Source organism: Choloepus didactylus, chromosome 1 (genome assembly GCF_015220235.1).
Source record: "Choloepus didactylus isolate mChoDid1 chromosome 1, mChoDid1.pri, whole genome shotgun sequence".
Taxonomy (NCBI): Eukaryota; Metazoa; Chordata; class Mammalia; order Pilosa; family Megalonychidae; genus Choloepus; species Choloepus didactylus.
This window is the reverse complement of record NC_051307.1, coordinates 65,615,736-65,638,105: the sequence shown is the minus strand read 5'-3', so window position 1 is coordinate 65,638,105 and position 22,370 is coordinate 65,615,736. Positions and strand designations below refer to the sequence as shown.

The following is a 22,370-nucleotide window of genomic DNA, read 5'->3' as shown; positions in this document are numbered from 1 at the left end:
GCCGTGATATGACATCTAGGTGACTGACAGAATTTTGTAAAGTGTAATTCACATATCTGATATCATGAACAGAAGATGTAGCATTACCATCTAACATAACTATGCCAGAATTTATTTTCTTACATGGTAAAATTAAGTATGCAGATTTTACAGAAAGATTTTTCTTATTAGCTGAAACTTAATGTACCTTAGAACTTTGCTACTCAAAGTGTAGACCTTGGACAGCAACTATCATTACTTGGGAGCATGTTAAAAATGAAGAATCACCCAAGACTTACTGAAACAGAATCCACATTTCAACAAGATCCCCAGGTGATTCTTATGCACACTGAAGTTTCAGGTGTACTCCCTTAAAACACCCATATCAGTATTCTTCCTTCCTTGCTCAGAGTATTTTATTCTTTAACTTCCTAAATAGATTTATTTATTCCTCTACTCACCCTATACTATAGACACTACGGGAAATGCAAACTAGAAAAGAATCAGGTGAGCTATTCAAAAGAAAAAAAAAAAAAAATCACCAGAGATGCAAAACACACAAATTTCTAGCCCACGGACTACCTCTGAAAGAAGTTAATTCAAGTCATCTGTTAACTCACTCTGCAAAAGCAAGGATGGTAGAAAACAGGTGAATGGGTTTGGCAAGTGCCTGCAGCTCCCGCCTTCAGAAGCAGCCTTCTACCAGAGGTGTGACCATGAATGCTCCTCCAAGCCTGAGGTTTCCAGCATGAAAGGAAATGTGCTGAGAGGAGCAAGACAAAACGTAGCAGGCTGCCCCTTTCTTTATAGTACCAGTTGCTCTGTCCAAAACCAGCTCAGTAAGTAAGAGGCTGCCTATCCCCAAAACATCAGCCCAACCACCCATCAATTCCACCATGATAGCATCACTCTTCATGGGTATTAAAAATTTTGCTATGGTATTTTTTAAATATGAAAGGGTTATGGTGGTTATCAACTACAGCTTTAATTATCAGTTAAGTCTGAACAGGGAATCGCTGGCAGCCAGGTGTGAGCCGGGGAAGAAGGACCTTGGGGAAATCAGAGCCCTGGAAAGAGGTTAACCTCTCCCCTTTGTCACTATCCCACCAGCCTGATGGCAAGGGCACTGGCTATGGAGACATACTTCCTTGGATTCAAATCCAAGTTCTACCACTTACTATTTCAATGACCTCGGGCCAATTGCTCAATCCCTCCAAGCCACAATTTCCTCATCTATAAAATAAGGTCCATAATGCCTTCCTTAAACGCCATTACGAAGGGGAAATGTGTTTTTCTGGGAAGCTCTCCCCCAAAATTCTTCACTAAATGTTAACTCCCTATCCACTAACTCCCCCAGGAGCAGTAAAATATTTTCCCTCCACTATGTTTAGAAGGGAAGTATTTTACAGCTCAGTTCCAAATTAAAGAAAAAGGAAGTGCTTTAATCAGAAACCACATATGCTAGCTTAAATGAGCCTCTTCACCAAAACTGTGAAGGGGCATGATGCTCTCTGAGCCTGTTAAAAGATTACATAATTCTGAAACTGTCAGTCAGGAGAGAACTGAATTCCCCTCTCAGATGTGTTCATATGTGTCCTGCTCCCATGGAAAACAGCAATAATGACGAATACACATCCTAGTGGAGAAATGCAATCAAATGACTAAGAAAATGCTAAAACACCAATAAATCTTAGTTCCCAAGAAATCCTGGTAAAATGCCTATATTAGTAAAATTCATAGTAATTTTGAGGCAACTTCAAAAATTTGTTAATTTAAGTGATAAAAAAATCCCAGGAATCTTAGAAAACATCCCAGTGCCCAATTTGACTACATCACAGCCCGAGTAGCATCTGGGATCCTACTTGGTTAAAATGTTGGCCTTCTCACCCTCAGGAGTCCAGCATCAGGCTAAGAAAGCCAAAAGATGAAGTTCAGCCTGTCCCTCGTGATCTTCCTGTTAACCTGGGGGAAAAAATCAAGAAGCAGCCAGATCAGCTTATCTCACGAGCATTTCACTATTGGTCTCAGAATGATTAGATCATTTTTCCCCTCATTAGTGCTCTCCATAACTCTTCAGCTTCTGAGTGGGGGACCTGTTTCAGGATAAAGTACAAAGAGATGAGGAAAAGTCTGTATCTGGACAATTCATTTATGCTGACCAAGGTTGTCGACATCACCTCCATACTCGAAAGGATACTGCCAAACATTCAACATTTAACATTATATGTGCTGTGTACTGATTTCTTGTGCCAACTTATGTCATACTGACTATTCTACGGCCCCAGTGCTCCTTGCCAGTACCCTGCCCATCTGTGAACCTAAGCAAAAGGATGTTAGAAAGATGATGGAGAGGGGTAGTGGATCACACATTGTGTTCAGAGGCCAAATTAAAAAATCATGTTTAGATGATCTGTATGGCTGGTCCTCTCCTTTATTAGGGATCACTGAGGATGGTGAAAGAGCCTTGAAAATGTTTGTCTCCTTTTATTGTCTAAACAATCTGCTTTTTGACTGAGAGAGGCAAACAATATTCCACCTGGCTAGATAATGAATTTCTTTAGATGCCAGATTTAAAGTGAGGAGATATATATTACCAAGTTCTTAAACTTAGATAATAAATGTTAACTCTCATCACCCTCTTTGAGACACACACCTCCCCGCACGTCACACACACACACACACACGCACGCACACGCACGCTACAGCCAGTTCCCTAATCTTTGGGGAGAAACTCTGTAAACCACTCCAGCTAGGAATGTGCTGTTATTTGCACAGAATCCCTTAAAATAGTTTATACAGATTTTATAAATCTATAGTTCCATCCAAGTCACCTAATATCTGATTTCCCTCTTCACAAAATGGTCATGTATTACTTGTCTTTAATTTTACAGAAGTAATGTAAGAATTAATGAGGGCATGCTATAAAACATTTTGATTTTCTCAAATATAGTTTTCCATAAAGATAACAGTTTATGTCTACCCATTGTGGAAAAGCATACCTCTAAATCCACACATCAGACCTCCTGGGAGATAGGGTATCATAGTACTACATCACTGATTAAAGATAAATTGTTACATTAGATTTATGCTACCTCTGTCCTATCTACCTCCTACATCAACATTTTAGTCCTGGGCCTTCCAGGCAAACAGGCACTATTTAGAGCCATTATCAAACTATAAAAACATCCAGAGATTTTGCTTTCCCCAAAGACTGCCCTCCAATACTTTGCCCCCAAACAAGTATAGTTACCCAAATATCAGAAAGTGATTCTTAATATGAGAAAAGGAAAAATGAAAACGCAGCATTTAAGAAACTTTATCATACTAAGTATCAAATAATAAAAATATACCTTTGTGTTTCAAGAGCCAAGTCATACAAATACGTAAAAACGAAATCACTTGTTTCCAGCTGCAATCAACGATAATAACCCAAGTACGTGAGAGAATGAAAAAGAAGATAAGTTTCCTTTCGAGGTTACATGATAAGCAGCAGTTAAGCAGCCCTTTTTCTCTACGAACACGGCGTCTGACCTCGTGGCAGAGTCGTTCGCCAGCCCCTCTAACCAGCCCTCTTTATAGTGCTCGCTTTCAGGTTCACCACTCAAGGGAGGAATGGGGGCGGAGAAAGCTAAGGACCGGTTTTCTAAAATACAGAATACGGTCATCCTCAGTTCGAACGGAGTTGCGTGGGCGCAGAGGAGGGGCAGAGGAGGCGGGGAGGGGGTAGCAAGGACTAGGTTCGTGGACTTTTTCTGCACACTGGAAATTCCCAGGCCAAAAAGGTACAGACCGACCGGAGTCCCGGACATTCCCCTCGAGGGCCGGTTCCAAGACCTGGACTGGAACTCTGCAGAGGAATCAGAGGAAAATCAACAACATTTTTCTCTTAAGAACGCCTTTTAAAAATATCTGTTAATTCACTGCCGGGCATTAGATTCACCTCCTTATTAGTTGCACCTTCTCTTCGGATTTTGCTTTTCTTGATGGCCTTTAAATGTGTGTGTGTGTGTGTGTGTGTGTGTGTGTGTGTGTGTGTAAGTGTAAGGGGGTGGGGGAGAAGGACGGGGACACCGTTGCCTTATCCAACAGTTTTTAAATGCGGCAATCAAAAAGTAGTGTCGCTATCATGTGCTTTCACTGACAAATTAAAGGGCCAGGAATCAGCAGCATAAAAATCAGCGAAACTGTGACATGAAGATCATCACGTTATTTTCATGGGGGACAGGGGTGTGGACGATTTAAACAGAGAATGAACATTGCACAACACCGAAAGGATTTCTTCATATGACATCTGGTTTCACCGTCGTTTCTTTTCCTTTTGGGATAGTTGCTACTATAATCTCTGTACTGCTTCCCTTTTTTTGTTGTTTGTTTGTTTGTTTGTTTGTTCAAGTTATCTTCCCCAGGCAGCATTACAATCTGGCTTTGTAACTACACAGAAAATAATGTCCAGATTTCCATAGGAATGGTAAGAAATGAGCATCTAGAGCTACACGCCAGTAGGTCATTAAAACTCAGAGGCCTGATCTCCTCTGGTTTAGTGCAGAAAATTAAAAAGCAAAATATACACTTAAGTTCAAACTTCAAAAGAAAACGTTACATGTAGTAAGTGACAGGTTAGACAGAAGTTGGTGAAGGGCCTTTTTTGTGCCCTCCTCTTGCTACTGTATCCTATAAACTTCTGCCTTATCTCCCAACCCCCAAGAGTCCCAGGTGCCCCTAGCACTCAGGGACTTCATGTGTCACTTTCAAACAGGAAAAACAGCAGCTTGAAAATCTTATTTATATATTGCACAGTGAAGTGTCAGGCATTAAATGTAATGCACTGAGACTGCATTATAAACATACACTCTGTGGAGAATAATGCTTTTCACACAAGAAAATGAATATACTTACAGGGCAATTTCTGGCATTAGTGACTAATATAAAAAAGCTAAATTTTCCCAGAACCCACAAAGATAATAGTGAGCAGATTTTGGGGGGAAGGCGTGTTTCTGTTTTTGCCTTAGTGTTTATTTTCCTGTACCTCTTCTCAGTGATTATTTCCTTTATTAGGGCCCAGAAACACCCACTTCTGGCACGTAACACATGAATATTTAAGTCTCCATATTTACTCGTCAAGTCCCCCAACTTATCAACCTGAAACTTACTATCTGAAGCAAGGAAGTGTAAGTCAACAGGTACATAATAAAATGATGGTTGTTCAGAATGGTAATTATGGATCCTATTGGGAATACTTAAGGTCTGTTTTATATTTGCTAATGAAAGGCTACTATTTATTAGCCTTATTATTTCTATAAGATATAATTTGCATAGAAGGGTCTTCTTATGGATTCTCCGTTTCAGAAGTAGCATCGAATGGACATTGAAGACAGTATGTTGAGGGAAATAAACCAGAAATGAAAAGAAAAACAAAAATGAAAACAGAAAGAAATCATCATTTGGAACATGAAATATGAGAAGACCCACTAAGTGAAATTAATGCTTTGGTTCCAAGATAAAATTCCATATTTTAATCCAATGAAGCTGTACATAAACCACTGTTTTAACATGTTATTATAAGCCTAAATGTCAAACCATATGGGACAATTTATGTAAATAATGGTAACACCATTAGCTGAACTATATGATGACCTTTAAAATTAAGAGGACTATTTAACATAGAAAAATACTTATATGTTAATTAAAACATAAAAAGACAAATTATGTATTGTCTACAATTACAACTACATGGAATTATGGATTTTTTCCTTCTATATTTTATAGTTTTTAAAGCTATTGTGCCCTTATATTTATAATGGAAAATATATATTTAAAACAAACTATTTTATTCAGTTGAAGTGCTAAAATTCACAACCATGTGGTATTGGCCAAAAATTATTGTATCTCATTGTTCTTTGAACAATTTATACAGTATTCCAATTTCTACACACAGCATTATATTTAAATTTCCACACCAGAGCATAGAAAGCCAAACTAGAAGAGGGAAGGAAATGACTAAAATACTTCAAGAAATTGCATCATCAAATCTTTAGGGCCTTATGTCATTAAATCAAAAAATAACCAGAAGCAGGATGAAATCACAAGAAATCATCTGTACAATCAAGTAGCATCACTCGAAACCACTCAAGAGTCAGTGTCCTCTCTCTTGTTGAAACTCTGGTAGGTAGAGGACTCCACAGACTTCTCAAGCTATCCTTCTGGAGAATCAAAAGTTCTTCCATGAAAAATAAAACCTCTCTTTTCAAAGATCCAGCAGGCTGTAGTTGAAAGGGGCTGTGAACTCTCATACCTTAGTTCAAATCCAAACCAAAGTTCCTCACCCATAAAATGAAGCTAATACCACCTACATTACTGCATCATGTTCAGAATTAAATAAAGTTATTGGTAAATCCCCTGAAATAATAGGCAAGCAATGTTACTTCCCTAGTTTCATCTTCCCTTAGTATTTCTCAAAGTGTAGATAACCACCATTGCATCAGATCACTGGGCACTCTGTTGCAAAGGTTGATTCCAGAATTCCCAGTGGCATGGCCTCATATTCTACATCTTTATCAAATATTCCAAGTGATCTTTAGCCACTCTAAAGCTTATTATACCACTAAAATTAAGCTATCTTAAAATAGTTAACTAGTTGGTCCTCTTCAAACTCAGAAAATAACTAAAAATCTTTCTACATAAAATATTTTACAGACTTGAAGGTAGTCCTCAAGGTTAGGAAAGGAGGGCCTTAGACCTTCTATTTTCAGTTAAACTCCCAAATTCTTTGACCCATTCTTCTTGGATGCATGCTTTTCATGCTTCAAGCATCTGTCTTCATCTCTAAAATATTTCTAGTTTCTTCATGTCCATTTAGGTACCATTAAAATTAGTCTGCAATAAACTGTAATACATTGTGGCTCAAAAAGCAAAGAGTACTTACTACTAAATGACTGCAAATTAATTAAAGCTCATTTAAAATTAATAAGATAAAGACAGTCAAATAAAAATGATAATTTATTTTTAGGTATCAAGTAGGAACAGCGCATTTTACTTCCAACCACGAGAGTGTGTGTACCTCATGCCTAAATGAAGAAATATCTGTTAGATTTCAATATCTAATTTTTATTTCTAATTTTAGTATGCAGTTCAAGATAACAACCAAAAAAGAAACACTTGACATTGGTGGAAATAACTTCTACAACTTTATAATAACAGCATTCTTTACGTAAAAGTCAATTCTCAAAGTCTTCAACCTTGAGAACACCCAAATAAACTTCCGTTTATAGATCTCCCTCTTCCAGTTCCAAAACTGGTTATTTTAGAATAAGTATTCAACATGTGAAATTTAGCTGAATCAAAAAGGAAACAATTACCCAATGCAAATATGAATTCAAAGCACAGATTTTATATTTACTACTTTTTCTTTCCCACCTCTTTTCCTTCTATACTAGATAAGAACAGGAATAGTAAATATTCTCACTATAAAATTCTGACTAAGCACACCGGCCTTTTCAAGTAGTCAAGAAAAGGTAAACCATCAAGGGGAACTCCTGAGACAAGGCACAGTCTTCAGTGTGTTCACAGAAGCCACTGACTATACACCCTCTCTAGTTCACCCCTCTGAAGATGTACCACTTGTGTTATTCATGCAGATGTGCTCAACTTCCTTTACCAGATAAGCTATGAACACTTCACTGCCAACCAAACTTGTCCCTTCCATTTCGGGTCAGAACATTTTTCACACTTTTTAGGATAGTAATCTCTCCTTCCAGGAGAAACTAATTCAAATACACTCATTAGCATCTTTGGTTACATGAGCAATATAGTGTAGATGCTGTTAATAGTAATTCTACCATGGCTAAGTTAAGATTGGAAAGAATCCTATAGGTAGATATAAATATAACCTGCATTTTCTATATATAAAGTCCAGCTCTTTTTGCAATTTTGTACATGTTAATGGCAGCCATCTCTCCATGGAGCTACCCACAAACTTCCTGCGATACAAAGTGATAGAGACGGTCACTAGATGTGACTTCTCCAGTCTTCTCCAGGACAGGCTAGGTCTTCAAGGGGCACACAAAGGACAGGAACATGTCCAACTGGTTCTTCACAATAACCTCATCTGGATGTAGCTTGTGGGGTAGATAATGGGCCTGGGTCATTTCCCAGGCATCAACAAGATATACTCCAACTCCTGAGAACATCCTCCGAAGGACAGTGTCCAGCTGAAAATTGTACCAGTCGCTGTTGTAAAGGCTCACCTCGGGCCCCAGCTCTTGGACATTGGCTGTCCGGATGACCACCACAGTCTTAGGGCTTCGATCCAGAAGTTGGACAACTGCTCGACGGATGTTCCTGAGCCGCCGGATGTACACTTGCAAAGGGAAGGTACTGAAATGAGACCATATGGCTATAGCAACCACAGTGTTCTTCCCTCCCACAATGCCATTCAGCTCATTTGCCACATAATGGAGCTCACTGCTGAAGACAGTCGTGAAGCGGATGGGTGGACCATGGCAGCGGTATTTGAGCAGGATATTGTGCTTCTGGTCCACTGCAAGGAAAGGTCCAACATTCTTGGGACTACCCAAGTTAAACTCCACTAAATCTGAAACAAGGAAAATCAAATTCATAAAAACATTCAATCAAGCATATATATTCTGCTTATTCTTTATTGAGTGGCTTCCAAGAAGTTTTTTTTTTTTAAAAAGTACAACAATGTTGGTAGGTACAATACAAATATAAAGGGAATACCTATTTCATTTCACCTTGGCCCATTTTAAATCAATGGGCCTTTACTCTGACATATTTATTATTGAAATCACTACAGAAATGTGGAATTACAAGTAATATTGTCAGTGGTAAGTTCTACAACTATGTCTATGCCTCAGAAACAAAATGACATTTTTACTTTTAGCTATTAAGGCCAAGAAATCTTGCTGTTTCCACTGATGGTTGAATATTTTAAAATCAATTTGGCATTTAGACTTTATTGTTATAACAGGTAAATATTATTTCTTCCAGGATAAGGGCTGTAACTTCTAGTTTTATATGAGCACATATTAGTACCCAAATGCCTCTCTTTGCAATAAGCTAAAAGTGAAAGAAAGGAGCAACCCTGTTTCTTTTGACTTTCAATTTCACCCTATGTTTAGAAAACCATAATAATGCCCTAGAGAACAACTATCTCTCTCGTGTGAATAACAAAGGCAGCACCAAGTTAGAATGCCCCCAGCCCTTCTCTTCCTCCCCTTTATCTAAATTCTGCTTCAAAATCCACCTCCTCTGAAATCTTCTAAAGGTCCCAGGAATCAGAGATTACTCCCTCCTTGTTTTCCCTAAAAGACTCCATCTGTACAATTCATTTGTCACTTAACACATGCCCCACAAGGAAAGAGAATCTGTTTCATATTCCTAAACATTCCCGTAAGTGCTTGACACAGAACAGAGTAAGTAAATGTTGGCAACCCAATTCACTGATTTCCTAAACCCCTATTCAATGCCAACTACTCTGAGTCCTACAGGCCAGCAATGCTCAGTTGGGTAAGTCATGGTTCTTCACATCAAGGAGTTTACAGTCAGTTTTGAAGCAGTAAGATCAGACTATAACGGTGCCCTATCCTCTTAAAGCTAAAGTAAAACTTTCACTTTTTTCTCTGTGCAGTCCCCCAACATTTCTTCTAGGTTTCTCTACCTAATTCATTACTACTTAGCATCAAGCCCTACTCAAATTGAAAAAAAAAAAAAAAAAAAAAAAAACTCAAGCTATCATTCTTTCTTTTGATTAGATTAGGATCAAGCACCAACACAAGGCTTTATCAAGTAAAAGTCTGTTTGTAGACAGTCAACATGACCACTGCTATCAAAGGAAATATCAAGTTATATCATTAGAACCTATGAATCAAGCAACTGGTGACTCCTAGAGGACCCTGCCTAGTTGACACTGAACCATGCCTAGCATCATGCCATACAAATTGCTCCCCACTCCTGCATTTTAATTCTATGCTTGATCAACTAGAACTCAGTTATGCCTGTTTTGATTAAAAAAAAAAAAAAACTGGAAATGGCTTTCCACTTTTTGAAGTAATATCCACTTCCCTTCTAAAAATTAAATTTGAAATTAATGTAATAAGTAACAGAGCTGATGAAAAACATCACAAAACTACAACTCACAACAAACCATGAGAATTTACTTTATGAAAAGCCCTGCCCATATTTAACCATCAAAAATAATTCTAAAATACCATTTATCAATTCCCTAAATTGTAAACATAGTCTTTATTCCTACCCCTCACCTCATCCATTCCCTTCCAAGAAGAAAAGGTGGCCCATTTTTAAATAAGGGGTGGCCCTCCCACCAGCAGGGTTTTGTTCTGGACAGCAGTCTCAGAGCCAAGCAGTGAAACAGGAAGCTATATGCTGGGACTTACACACACTCCTTTGGCAGCAGACAGTCCCATCTCAGAGTCACACCAACGGAAGTTCCAATGGATGACACTGGGATGGCTTTGCTGCACAAATGCATTAAAATGGAGCCACAGGTGGCTTGGCTGCTTCCTTACAGTTAAATCTATTATTCAGAGTCGGACCAAAGAGAAGTAGGGAAGCAGCAGCTGGAAATATCCATCTCTGTTTTAAACCCCAGAATATTAGGAGTGAAAGACACACGCACCGGTGAGATAACACTGTCCAGTTGCCTCATCTCACACATGGAGAATGAAGACATGAGAAAAATGACTTTGTCCAAAGTCACACAGTTAATGCCTCAACATGAACCCAGTGCTTCTGCATTACATCACAAGCCCATCACTGATCAGAAACTGTCACTTATCTCTCCAGGTTTAGGATATCTCCTCAGTCCTGCAGAGAAGTAAATGCTTCCTCAACTGATGCCTTTCTTCAGGCACTGAATGAGTCTGTACTTTTTTCAAAGCTGATTTCATGTATGTGGAAAACAGTTATAAAACAAAAAGCAAAATACCAACCTGGAACAAATGTGGTAAGGTATTCAAACCATTGCCTGATTGTTGAGTCACCAAATAAATACACCACTTTTCTTCGTAAGCATTCTGTAATGTTGTCAGGGTCATTAAACTGGCGCATCTTAAACTTTCTTGGCCTCCACTGGTCTTTGTAATAATAACCAGAAGGAAAAGTCCCTGAGCCTTGAGATAGTTCTGGGTTGTTAGTTTCTGTAAAGAAAAAGAAGATATTCTGAAATTCTCCTCCAGTAAACCATAGATGGAAAAATGTTCCCCAAAACATGATTCTGCCCATATATTTGTTAGCCTGCTGGCATACAGACAACATTTCCTGCCATCATATCTCAAAGAAATCCCAGACTTTTCCCTAGTACAAAAGGTACCCACCCCCCTTTGCACAAAAATGAAAAGATCTGAAATGGGTATGAGGGTGTTGGTGAACAGAAGGGAAAAGAGGGACTTTTAGTAATCTCTCTGATTATGTATTCTCATATCACAACAAAAAAACAAAGGTAAAAACCAAGAAAATATGTGGATATAAGCACCCCAGCATTATTGCAGAATAGTAGAGCCTTCAAATGCTTGTGAGGCAGGTAACAAATTCATATTTTACACATGGGCAGTAATATTAGTACACTGTTCTCATCCCATTAATAGGAAAATTTTAATTCATGGGTCCTACAATCAAATTTTAATTCAGAAAACCACAACTTAATTGAGAAAAGCAAACTAATAACATATACTCTAAATAATTACTACCCACAATACAAAAGGTTCAAAAGGTTTTTATGCACAATGAACAATGTACTGATGATTGTAACCTAGCTACACACAGAAACACAAGCACCAAGACACCTTTCAGAGGAGAGAGTCAACATCCTTCTGCCTTAAAACGTCCTCTGGAAAATGCCACTATGGATACAACACACTTTACATGTTTTAAAACAGATAATGATAGTTATATTTCTTGCAAGCTTACTTTGCACCAGCCACTGTTCTAAGCAATTAAATGTATATCTCTGTTTTACTTTCGTAGGCTGCTCAAAGCAGATACCATGAAATGGGTTGGCTTTAAACTTTGGGAATTTATTAGCTTAGTTTGAGGCCGTGAGAATGTCCAAATCAAGTCATCATCAAGGCAATGCTTTCCTCCTGAAGCCCCCTCTGCCACATGAGAAAGTACATGGCAGTATCTGCTGGTCTCTTCCTTCTCTTCATTGCTTTCAATTTCTTGCTTCCATGGCTTTCTCTCTCTCTCTCTGCATCCATTCCCTTTATAAAGGACTCCAGTAATAGGATTAAGTCCTATCCTGTAGGAGAAAAACCTTAACTGAAGTAGCCCCAAATCAAAAGTCCTACTTACAACAGGTTTACACCCACAGGAAGGGATCAGATTTAAGAACAGGTTTTTCTGGGGTACATACAGCTTCAAACCACCACAATCTCATATGATGCTCACAACAACCTTCTAAAGTAGGCCCTATTATTATCCCCATCTTTCAGAATGGTTAAGCAACTCGACCAAGGTCTCAAAGCTAATAAGTGGCAAAGTCAGGACCTGATCCAAGCAGGTGGTGTCACAAGCCTATGCTCTTAACCACTGCATTAGATTCTAGCTTCTTAAAAACAAATGTTTATCGGTATCAGCCATTTCCTTTTGGCTTTTAATCCTAAAGTGTACACTTACTCATATTTAATACTTATTGAATACTATAGTCTTCAACAAGCCAATATTTTATAACACTTCCTTACAAATCCCAAGGTTCAACCTTGATCATAAGTCAGTCATTTTACAGAGTCACCTTTTAAACCATAATTTGAAAATTCAAATGGTTATACAATTCAGAGATTTAAACTTAAGCATATCCTTATTTGTGACTATTTTCAGCTAAATTAACTTCTTTTAAAAATATTAATTTATTTTTAATTGTGGTAAAACATACATAAAGTCATTTTAACCATTTTAAGTGCACAATTCTTTGACATTAAGTACATGACAAAACTTTGTATAAATTGGCTTTTTAATATCAACCAATCTATTACTTAAAATTATTTTTATTTTTATCCTCCTCAAAGAAGATACTCTATTTGACAAATAGCGCATATTTGATCTCTTTTTCTCGGACATCTGTTAATTCTTTGTGGGTTCAGGACTCAAGCTGAAAAATTAATAGTGCTTCTAAATGCTTTATTTGGCTTATGTAATTATTGAAGCAAAAATAGGGGTGACAGTAAATACTTCTTTGGTTTACACAAAACAATTTCTTAACATGTTAACCAAGTATGGGTTTTATACCACGTTACCACACTTTGCCTAAAACTCCATTATATCAGTATGTCAAGGTTGCATAGGCTAAAAAGCTTCAGAGATGACAACTGGAACCCAAAGAAAACATTTACTCGAATGGGAATTAAAAGTGATTTTGAAGTTACAATTTTTACCATGGTTAATTCAGTAGCAAGACTGCTATTCTGTGTCAAATACACATTATAAAAGAAAGTGTACATCACACAGGAAACAATTACTGTTTCTATTCAAATGTTAATTATATTTACTACCAGAGTTAAGTCAAGCAAAGCAAATCAATTACTGAAGCTGACATTAATTCTTCAAACATGCTAGATAACAGAATCATATTTTTGGTGATATGTGTGTGCCTACAGTGCCCTCTTATGGTCAGTTGTGGCAGGGAACATTTCCTGACTATTTTAAAATGATTTTAAAGCAGTCTCTGAAGTTGTGTTTCAAATGTCAGTAAATATGTTTCTCAGCACTCAGGAAGCATTTTCATGTAAGACAACTGAGATATGAAAGTCTCTTTAATCTGTACTGTAACACCTAATGTACTATACATGTGGAATAAAACAATTAAAATGAGTTATTACTCAATTTTACGGTTATCTTGAATATTAGTGGTGAAGGAAAAAGTTTAAATGGAGGTGGTTGTAAATGAAGACATGAAGACCTTTGGGCAATATGAGAAGGTACACTGTTTGCAAAGACATACATTTCATGAATGACACAGCTCTGGGAAGGTCTTTTTTCCCCCAAATGTTATCAGTTTGTTGGCGTTTTATACACAAATAGGCCAAAGATAGACCCCATATTGTTTATATCTTCACAGAAGACTAGGATCATTAGTCCAAAAGCTCACCAGTGCCAAATTCAAATTCTTACACTTACAGTCGTTTTAAATATAGCCCAATTAAGCATGTTTTTAGCTATTTAGAACTTGCCTGCTTTGCATACCCCAAACTGCTGCCAATATCTGCTAGCCATAGATAAGGCAAACCCCAGAGCTATGAAAGACCAAAAATGGCTAATCCCCTTCAGAGCTCTCTGAACCAGTCTCCCAGCCATGCCACTAACTGACAGCACCTAGACACAAGAGCCCTTCTCCTATTCCTCTCTACCCTGGGAGTTCCCTTGCCCTGCTCCACCTCTGGTTACGGCTTCAACCACTGCCCTGCTGAGTGATTTCCCCTCTCCTGCTAACAAGAAAGCTGGTTGTGTACTACTGCCATCTTGTGGTCAAATCCTTTTCTTGCTCAATCCCCAAATCCTCAAACTTACCTGTATTATACAGGATATGAGCTCTTTGGTTTTCTAGGTTAAATAAATAAAATATATTCTGTATCAAATTGTTTTTTCCAACAATTGGAAAATAGTTTCCTTTAAAATAAAAATAAAACATGATAGCATCTCTCCTTTGCAATTTTCTAGAAATCTCATCCATAAAGGATCTATTTAGTTACAATGCACATGAAATATTATTTATCACTCATTTTGTCATTTGTATACATTTGGGTACTAGGGGGTTGATAAATTCTTCTAATGCAAACAAACCAAAATATCAAGATATCCTTGGCCACACTTCCAAGCATGGTTACAGAGTATAGAAAAAAATACCAGAATAAGAGTAGGAACTAACTGGTTTATATCTAATTCCACCTTTTGAACTACAAGACCCCACAAATAACTTACACTCTCATCTTACTTACCCCCTGTCTCTTTAGTCTAGTCTAGCCTAGCATCTTGCACAAAACAAGTGCAAAAATGCTAACAGGGTGGAGGCGGGGCAAGATGGCAGACTGGTGAGCTGCATGTTTTAGTTACTCCTCCAGGAAAATAGGTAGAAAGCCAGGAACTGCGTGGACTGGACACCACAGACCAATCTGACTTTGGGCATACTTCATACAACACTCATGAAAACGTGGAACTGCTGAGATCAGCGAAATTTGTAAGTTTTTGTGGCCAGGGGACCCGCACCCCTCCCTGCCAGGCTCAGTCCCGTGAGAGGAGGGGTTGTCAGCTCCGGGAAGGAGAAGGGAGAACTGCAGTGGCAGCCCTTATCAGAAACTCATTCTACTGATCCAAACTCCAACCATAGATAGACTGAGACCACACAACAGAGATCTGAGAGCAGCCAGCCCAGCAGAGAGGAGACAAGCATAGAAAAAAACAACAGGAAAAACTTCAAAATAAAAGCAGAGGATTTTTGGAGTTCTGGTGAACATAGAAAGGGGAAGGTCAGAGCTCAGGTCCTGAGGCTCATATGCAAATCCCGAAGAAAAGCTGATCTCTCTGCCCTGTGGACCTTTCCTTAATGGCCCTAATTGCTTTGTCTCTTAGCATTTCAATAACCCATTAGACCTCTGAGGAGGGCCCTTTTCTTTTTTTTTTAATCCTTTTTTCTTTTTCTAAAACAATTACTTTAAGAAACCCAATACAGAAAGCTTCAAAGACTTACAATTTGGGCAGGTCAAGACAAGAGCAGAACTAAGAGAGCTCTGAGACAAAAGGCAATAATCCAGTGGCTGAGAAAATTCACTAAACACTACAACTTCCCAAGAAAAGGGGGGTGTCCGCTCACAGCCATCATCCTGGTGGACAGGAAACACTCCTGCCCATCGCCAGCCCCATAGCCCAGAGCTGCCCCAGACAACCCAGTGTGACGGAAGTGCTTCAAATAACAGGCACACACCACAAAACTGGGCGTGGACATTAGCCTTCCCTACAACCTCAGCTGACTGTCCCACAGTTGGGAAGGTGGAGCAGTGTGAATTAACACAGCCTCATTCTGCCATCATTACAGCAGACTGGGAGCCTCCCTACACAGCCCAGCAGCCCAGAACTGCCCTGGGGGACGGCACTCACCTGTGACATAGCACAGTCACCCCTCAACAGAGGACCAGGGGGTGCACAGCCTGGAAGAGGGGCCCACTTGCAAGTCTCAGGAGCCATACGCCAATACCAAGGACTTGTGGGTCACTGGCAGAGACAAACTGTGGCAGGACTAAACTGAAGGATTAGACTATTGCAGCAGCTTTAAAACTCTAGGATCACCAGGGAGATTTGATTGTTAGAGCCACCCCCCACTCCCTGACTGCCCAGAAACACACCCCATATACAGAGCGGGCAACCCCAACTACACACGCAAGCTTGGTACACCAACTGGACTCCACAAGGCTCACTTTCCCACTCACCAAAAAGGCTAAGCAGGGGAGAACTGGCTTGTGGAGAACAGGTGGCTCGTGGACGCCACCTGCTGGTTAGTTAGAGAAAGTGTACTCCACGAAGCTGTAGATCTGATAAATTAGAGATAAGGACTTCAATTGGTCTACAAATCCTAAAAGAACCCTATCAAGTTCAGCAAATGCCAAGAGGCTAAAAACAACAGAAAATTATAAAGCATATGAAAAAAACAGACGATATGGATAACCCAAGCCCAAGCACCCAAATCAAAAGATCAGAAGAGACACAGCACCTAGAGCAGCTACTCAAAGAACTAAAGATGAACAATGAGACCATAGTACGGGATACAAAGGAGATCAAGAAGACCCTAGAAGAGCATAAAGAAGACATTGCAAGACTAAATAAAAAAATGGATGATCTTATGGAAATTAAACAAACTGTTGACCAAATTAAAAAGATTCTGGACACTCATAGTACAAGACTAGAGGAAGTTGAACAACGAATCAGTGACCTGGAAGATGACAAAATGGAAAATAAAAGCATAAAAGAAACAATAGGGAAAATATTTGAAAAAATCGAAATGGACCTCAGGGATATGACAGATAATATAAAACGTCCTAATATAACACTTATTGGTGTTAAAGAAGGGGAAGAAAAGGGTAAAGGTCTAGGAAGAGTATTCAAAGAAATTGTTGGGGAAAACTTCCCAAATCTTCTAAACAACATAAATACACAAATCATAAATGCTCAGCGAACTCCAAATAGAATAAATCCAAATAAACCCACTCCAAGACATATTCTGATCACACTGTCAAACACGGAAGAGAAGGAGAAAGTTCTGAGAGCAGCAAGAGAAAAGCAATTCACCACATACAAAGGAAACAGCATAAGACTAAGTAGTGACTACTCAGCAGCCACCATGGAGGCAAGAAGGCAGTGGCACGATATATTTAAAATTCTGAGTGAGAAAAATTTCCAACCAAGAATACTTTATCCAGCAAAGCTCTCCTTCAAATTTCAGGGAGAGCTTAAATTTTTCACAGACAAACAAATGCTGAGAGAGTTTGCTAACAAGAGACCTGCCCTACTGGAGATACTAAAGGAGCCCTACAGACAGAGAAACAAAGAAAGGACAGAGCGACTTGGAGAAAGGTTCAGTACTAAAGAGATTCGGTATGGGTACAATAAAGGATATTAATAGAGAGAGGGGAAAAATATGACAAACATAAACCAAAGGATAAGATGGCTGATTCAAGAAATGCCTTCACGGTTATAATGTTGAATGTAAATGGATTAAACTCCCCAATTAAAAGATATAGATTCGCAGAATGGATCAAAAAAAAATGAACCATCAATATGTTGCATACAAGAGACTCATCTTAGACACAGGGACACAAAGAAACTGAAAGTGAAAGGATGGAAAAAAATATTTCATGCAAGCTACAGCCAAAAGAAAGCAGATGTAGCAATATTAATCTCAGATAAAATAGACTTTAAATGCAGGGATGTTTTGAGAGACAAAGAAGGCCACTACATACTAATAAAACGAGCAATTCAACAAGAAGAAATAACAATCATAAATGTTTATGCACCCAATCAAGGTGCCACAAAATACATGAGAGAAACACTGGCAAAACTAAAGGAAGCAATTGATGTTTCCACAATAATTGTGGGAGACTTCAACACATCACTCTCTCCTATAGATAGATCAACCAGACAGAAGACCAACAAGGAAATTGAAAACCTAAACAATCTGATAAATGAATTAGATTTAACAGACGTATACAGGACATTACATCCCAAATCACCAGGATACACATACTTTTCTAGTGCTCACGGAACTTTCTCCAGAATAGATCATATGCTGGGACATAAAACAAGCCTCAATAAATTTAAAAAGATTGAAATTATTCAAAGCACATTCTCTGACCACAATGGAATACAATTAGAAGTCAATAACCATCAGAGACTTAGAAAATTCACAAATACCTGGAGGTTAAACAACACACTCCTAAACAATCACTGGGTTAAAGAAGAAATAGCAAGAGAAATTGCTAAATATATAGAGACGAATGAAAATGAGAACACAACATACCAAAATCTATGGGATGCAGCAAAAGCAGTGCTGAGGGGGAAATTTATAGCACTAAACGCATATATTAAAAAGGAAGAAAGAGCCAAAATCAAAGAACTAATGGATCCACTGAAGAAGCTAGAAAATGAACAGCAAACCAATCCTAAACCAAGTACAAGAAAAGAAATAACAAGGATTAAAGCAGAAATAAATGACATAGAGAACAAAAAAAACAATAGAGAGGATAAATATCACCAAAAGTTGGTTCTTTGAGAAGATCAACAAGATTGACAAGCCCCTAGCTAGACTGACAAAATCAAAAAGAGAGAAGGCCCATATAAACAAAATAATGAATGAAAAAGGTGACATAACTGCAGATCCTGAAGAAATTTAAAAAATTATAAGAAGATACTATGAACAACTGTATGGCTACAAACTGGATAATGTAGAGGAAATGGACAATTTCCTGGAAACATATGAACAACCTAGACTGACCAGAGAAGAAATAGAAGACCTCAACCAACCCATCACAAGCAAAGAGATCCGATCAGTCATCAAAAATCTTCCCACAAATAAATGCCCAGGGCCAGATGGCTTCACAGGGGAATTCTACCAAACTTTCCAGAAAGAACTGACACCAATCTTACTCAAACTCTTTCAAAACATTGAAGAAAATGGAACACTACCTAACTCATTTTATGAAGCTAACATCAATCTAATACCAAAACCAGGCAAAGATGCTACAAAAAAGGAAAACTATCGGCCAATCTCCCTAATGAATATAGATGCAAAAATCCTCAACAAAATACTTGCAAATCAAATCCAAAGACACATTAAAAAAATCATACACCATGACCAAGTGGGGTTCATTCCAGGCATGCAAGGATGGTTCAAAATAAGAAAATCAATCAATGTATTACAACACATTAACAAGTCAAAAGGGAAAAATCAATTGATCATCTCAATAGATGCTGAAAAAGCATTTGACAAAATCCAACATCCCTTTTTAATAAAAACACTTCAAAAGGTAGGAATTGAAGGAAACTTCCTCAACATGATAAAGAGCATATATGAAAAACCCACAGCCAGCATAGTACTCAATGGTGAGAGACTAAAAACCTTCCCTCTAAGATCAGGAACAAGACAAGGATGCCCGCTGTCACCACTGTTATTCAACATTGTGCTGGAAGTGCCACCCAGGGCAATCCAGCAAGACAAAGAAATAAAAGGCATCCAAATTGGAAAAGAAGAAGTAAAACTGTCATTGTTTGCAGATGATATGATCTTATATCTAGAAAACCCTGAGAAATCGACGATACAGCTACTAGGGCTAATAAACAAATTTAGCAAAGTAGCGGGATACAAGATTAATGCACATAAGTCAGTAATGTTTCTATACGCTAGAAATGAACAAACTGAAGAGACACTCAAGAAAAAGATACCATTTTCAATAGCAACTAAAAAAATCAAGTACCTAGGAATAAACTTAACCAAAGATGTAAAAGACCTATACAAAGAAAACTACATAACTCTACTAAAAGAAATAGAAGAGGACCTTAAAAGATGGAAAAATATTCCATGTTCATGGATAGGAAGGCTAAATGTCATTAAGATGTCAATTCTACCCAAATTCATCTACAGATTCAATGCAATCCCCATCAAAATTCCAGCAACCTACTTTGCAGGCTTGGAAAAACTAGTTACCAAATTTATTTGGAAAGGGAAGATGCCTTGAATTGCTAAAGACACTCTAAAAAAGAAAAACGAAGTGGGAGGACTTACACTCCCTGACTTTGAAGCTTATTATAAAGCCACAGTTGTCAAAACAGCATGGTACTGGCACAAAGACAGACATATAGATCAATGGAATCGAATTGAGAATTCGGAGATAGACCCTCAGATCTATGGCCGACTGATCTTTGACAAGGCCCCGAGAGTCACTGAACTGAGTCATAATGGTCTTTTCAACAAATGGGGCTGGGAGAGTTGGATATCCATATCCAAAAGAATGAAAGAGGACCCCTACCTCACACCCTACACAAAAATTAACTCAAAATGGATGAAAGATCTCAATATAAAAAAAAGTACCATAAAACTCCTAGAAGATAATGTAGGAAAACATCTTCAAGACCTTGTATTAGGCGGCCAGTTCCTAGACTTTACACGCAAAGCACAAGCAACAAAAGAATAAATAGATAAATGGGAACTCCTCAAGCTTAGAAGTTTCTGCACCTCAAAGGAATTTCTCAAAAAGGTAAAGAGGCAGCCAACTCAATGGGAAAAAATTTTTGGAAGCCATGTATCTGACAAAAGACTGATATCTTGCATATATAAAGAAATCCTACAACTCAATGACAGTAGTACAGACAGCCCAATTATAAAATGGGCAAAAGATATGAAAAGACAGTTCTCTGAAGAGGAAATACAAATGGCCAAGAAACACATGAAAAAATGTTCAGCTTCACTAGCTATTACAGAGATGCAAATTAAGACCACAATGAGATACCATCTCACACCGATTAGAATGGCTGTCATTAAACAAACAGGAAACTACAAATGCTCGAGGGGATGTGGAGAAATTGGAACTCTCATTCATTGTTGGTGGGACTGTATAATGGTTCAGCCACTCTGGAAGTCAGTCTGGCAGTTCCTTAGAAAACTAGATATAGAGTTACCATTCGATCCAGCGATTGCACTTCTCAGTATATACCGGAAGATCGGAAAGCAGTGACACGAACAGATATCTGCACGCCAATGTTCATAGCAGCATTATTCACAATTGCCAAGAGATGGAAACAACCCAAATGTCCTTCAACAGATGAGTGGATAAATAAAATGTGGCATATACACACGATGGAATACTACACGGCAGTAAGAAGGAACGATCTCGTGAAACATATGACAACATGGATGAACCTTGAAGACATAATGCTGAGCGAAATAAGCCAGGCACAGAAAGAGAAATATTATATGCTACCACTAATGTGAACTTTGAAAAATGTAAAACAAATGGTTTACAATGTAGAATGTAGGGGAACTAGCAATAGAGAGCAATTAAGGAAGGGGGAACAATAATCCAAGAAGAACAGATAAGCTATTTAGAGTTCTGGGGATGCCCAGGAATGACTATGGTCTGTTAATTTTTGATGGATATAGTAGGAACAAGTTCACAGAAATGTTGCTATATTAGGTAACTTTCTTGGGGTAAAGTAGGAACATGTTGGAAGTTAAGCAGTTATCTTAGGTTAGTTGTCTCTTTCTTACTCCCTTGTTATGGTCTCTTTGAAATGTTCTTTTATTGTATGTTTGTTTGTTTTTTTTTTAATTTTTTTTTTCATACAGTTGATTTAAAAAAAGAAAAACAAGGAAAAAAATATGTAGTGCCTCCTTGAGGAGCCTGTGGAGAATGCAGGGGTATTGGCCTACCCCACCTCAATGGTTGCTAACATGACCACAGACATAGGGGACTGGTGGTTTGATGGGTTGAGTCCTCTACCATAAGTTTTACCCTTGGGAAGATGGTTGCTGCAAAGGAGAGGCTAGGCCTCCCTATAATTGTGCCTAAGAGCCTCCTCCTGAATGCCTCTTTGTTGCTCAGATGTGGCCCTCTCTCTCTAGCTAAGCCAACTTGAAAGGTGAAATCACTGCCCTCCCCACTACGTGGGATCAGACACCCAGGGGAGTGAATCTCCTCGGCAACGTGGAATATGACTCCCGGGGAGGAATGTAGACCTGGCATCATGGGACGGAGAACATCTTCTTGACCAAAAAGGGGATGTGAAAGGAGATGAAATAAGCTTCAGTGGCAGAGAGATTCCAAAAGGAGCCGAGAGGTCACTCTGGTGGGCACTCGTACGCACAATTTAGACAACCCTTT

The 22,370-nt window shown here is 38.5% G+C and overlaps 1 protein-coding gene across 6 annotated transcripts in view; it reads right to left on the bottom strand.

Moving 5' to 3' along the window:
- Nucleotides 1-6,962: 6,962 nt before the first annotated feature.
- NXPE3 (neurexophilin and PC-esterase domain family member 3) overlaps nt 6,963-22,370 on the bottom strand; it is a 104,883-nt gene continuing 89,475 nt past the window's right edge. For all 6 annotated transcript variants that reach the window (XM_037835018.1, XM_037835027.1, XM_037835025.1 and 3 more), the window contains 2 exons: nt 10,947-11,153; nt 6,963-8,569 (listed from right to left, as the gene is read on the bottom strand). In XM_037835018.1, coding sequence (XP_037690946.1) covers nt 8,019-8,569; nt 10,947-11,153 — 758 coding nt within the window. In that variant the 3' untranslated portion in view covers nt 6,963-8,018. The remainder of the gene's footprint in view (nt 8,570-10,946; nt 11,154-22,370) is intronic.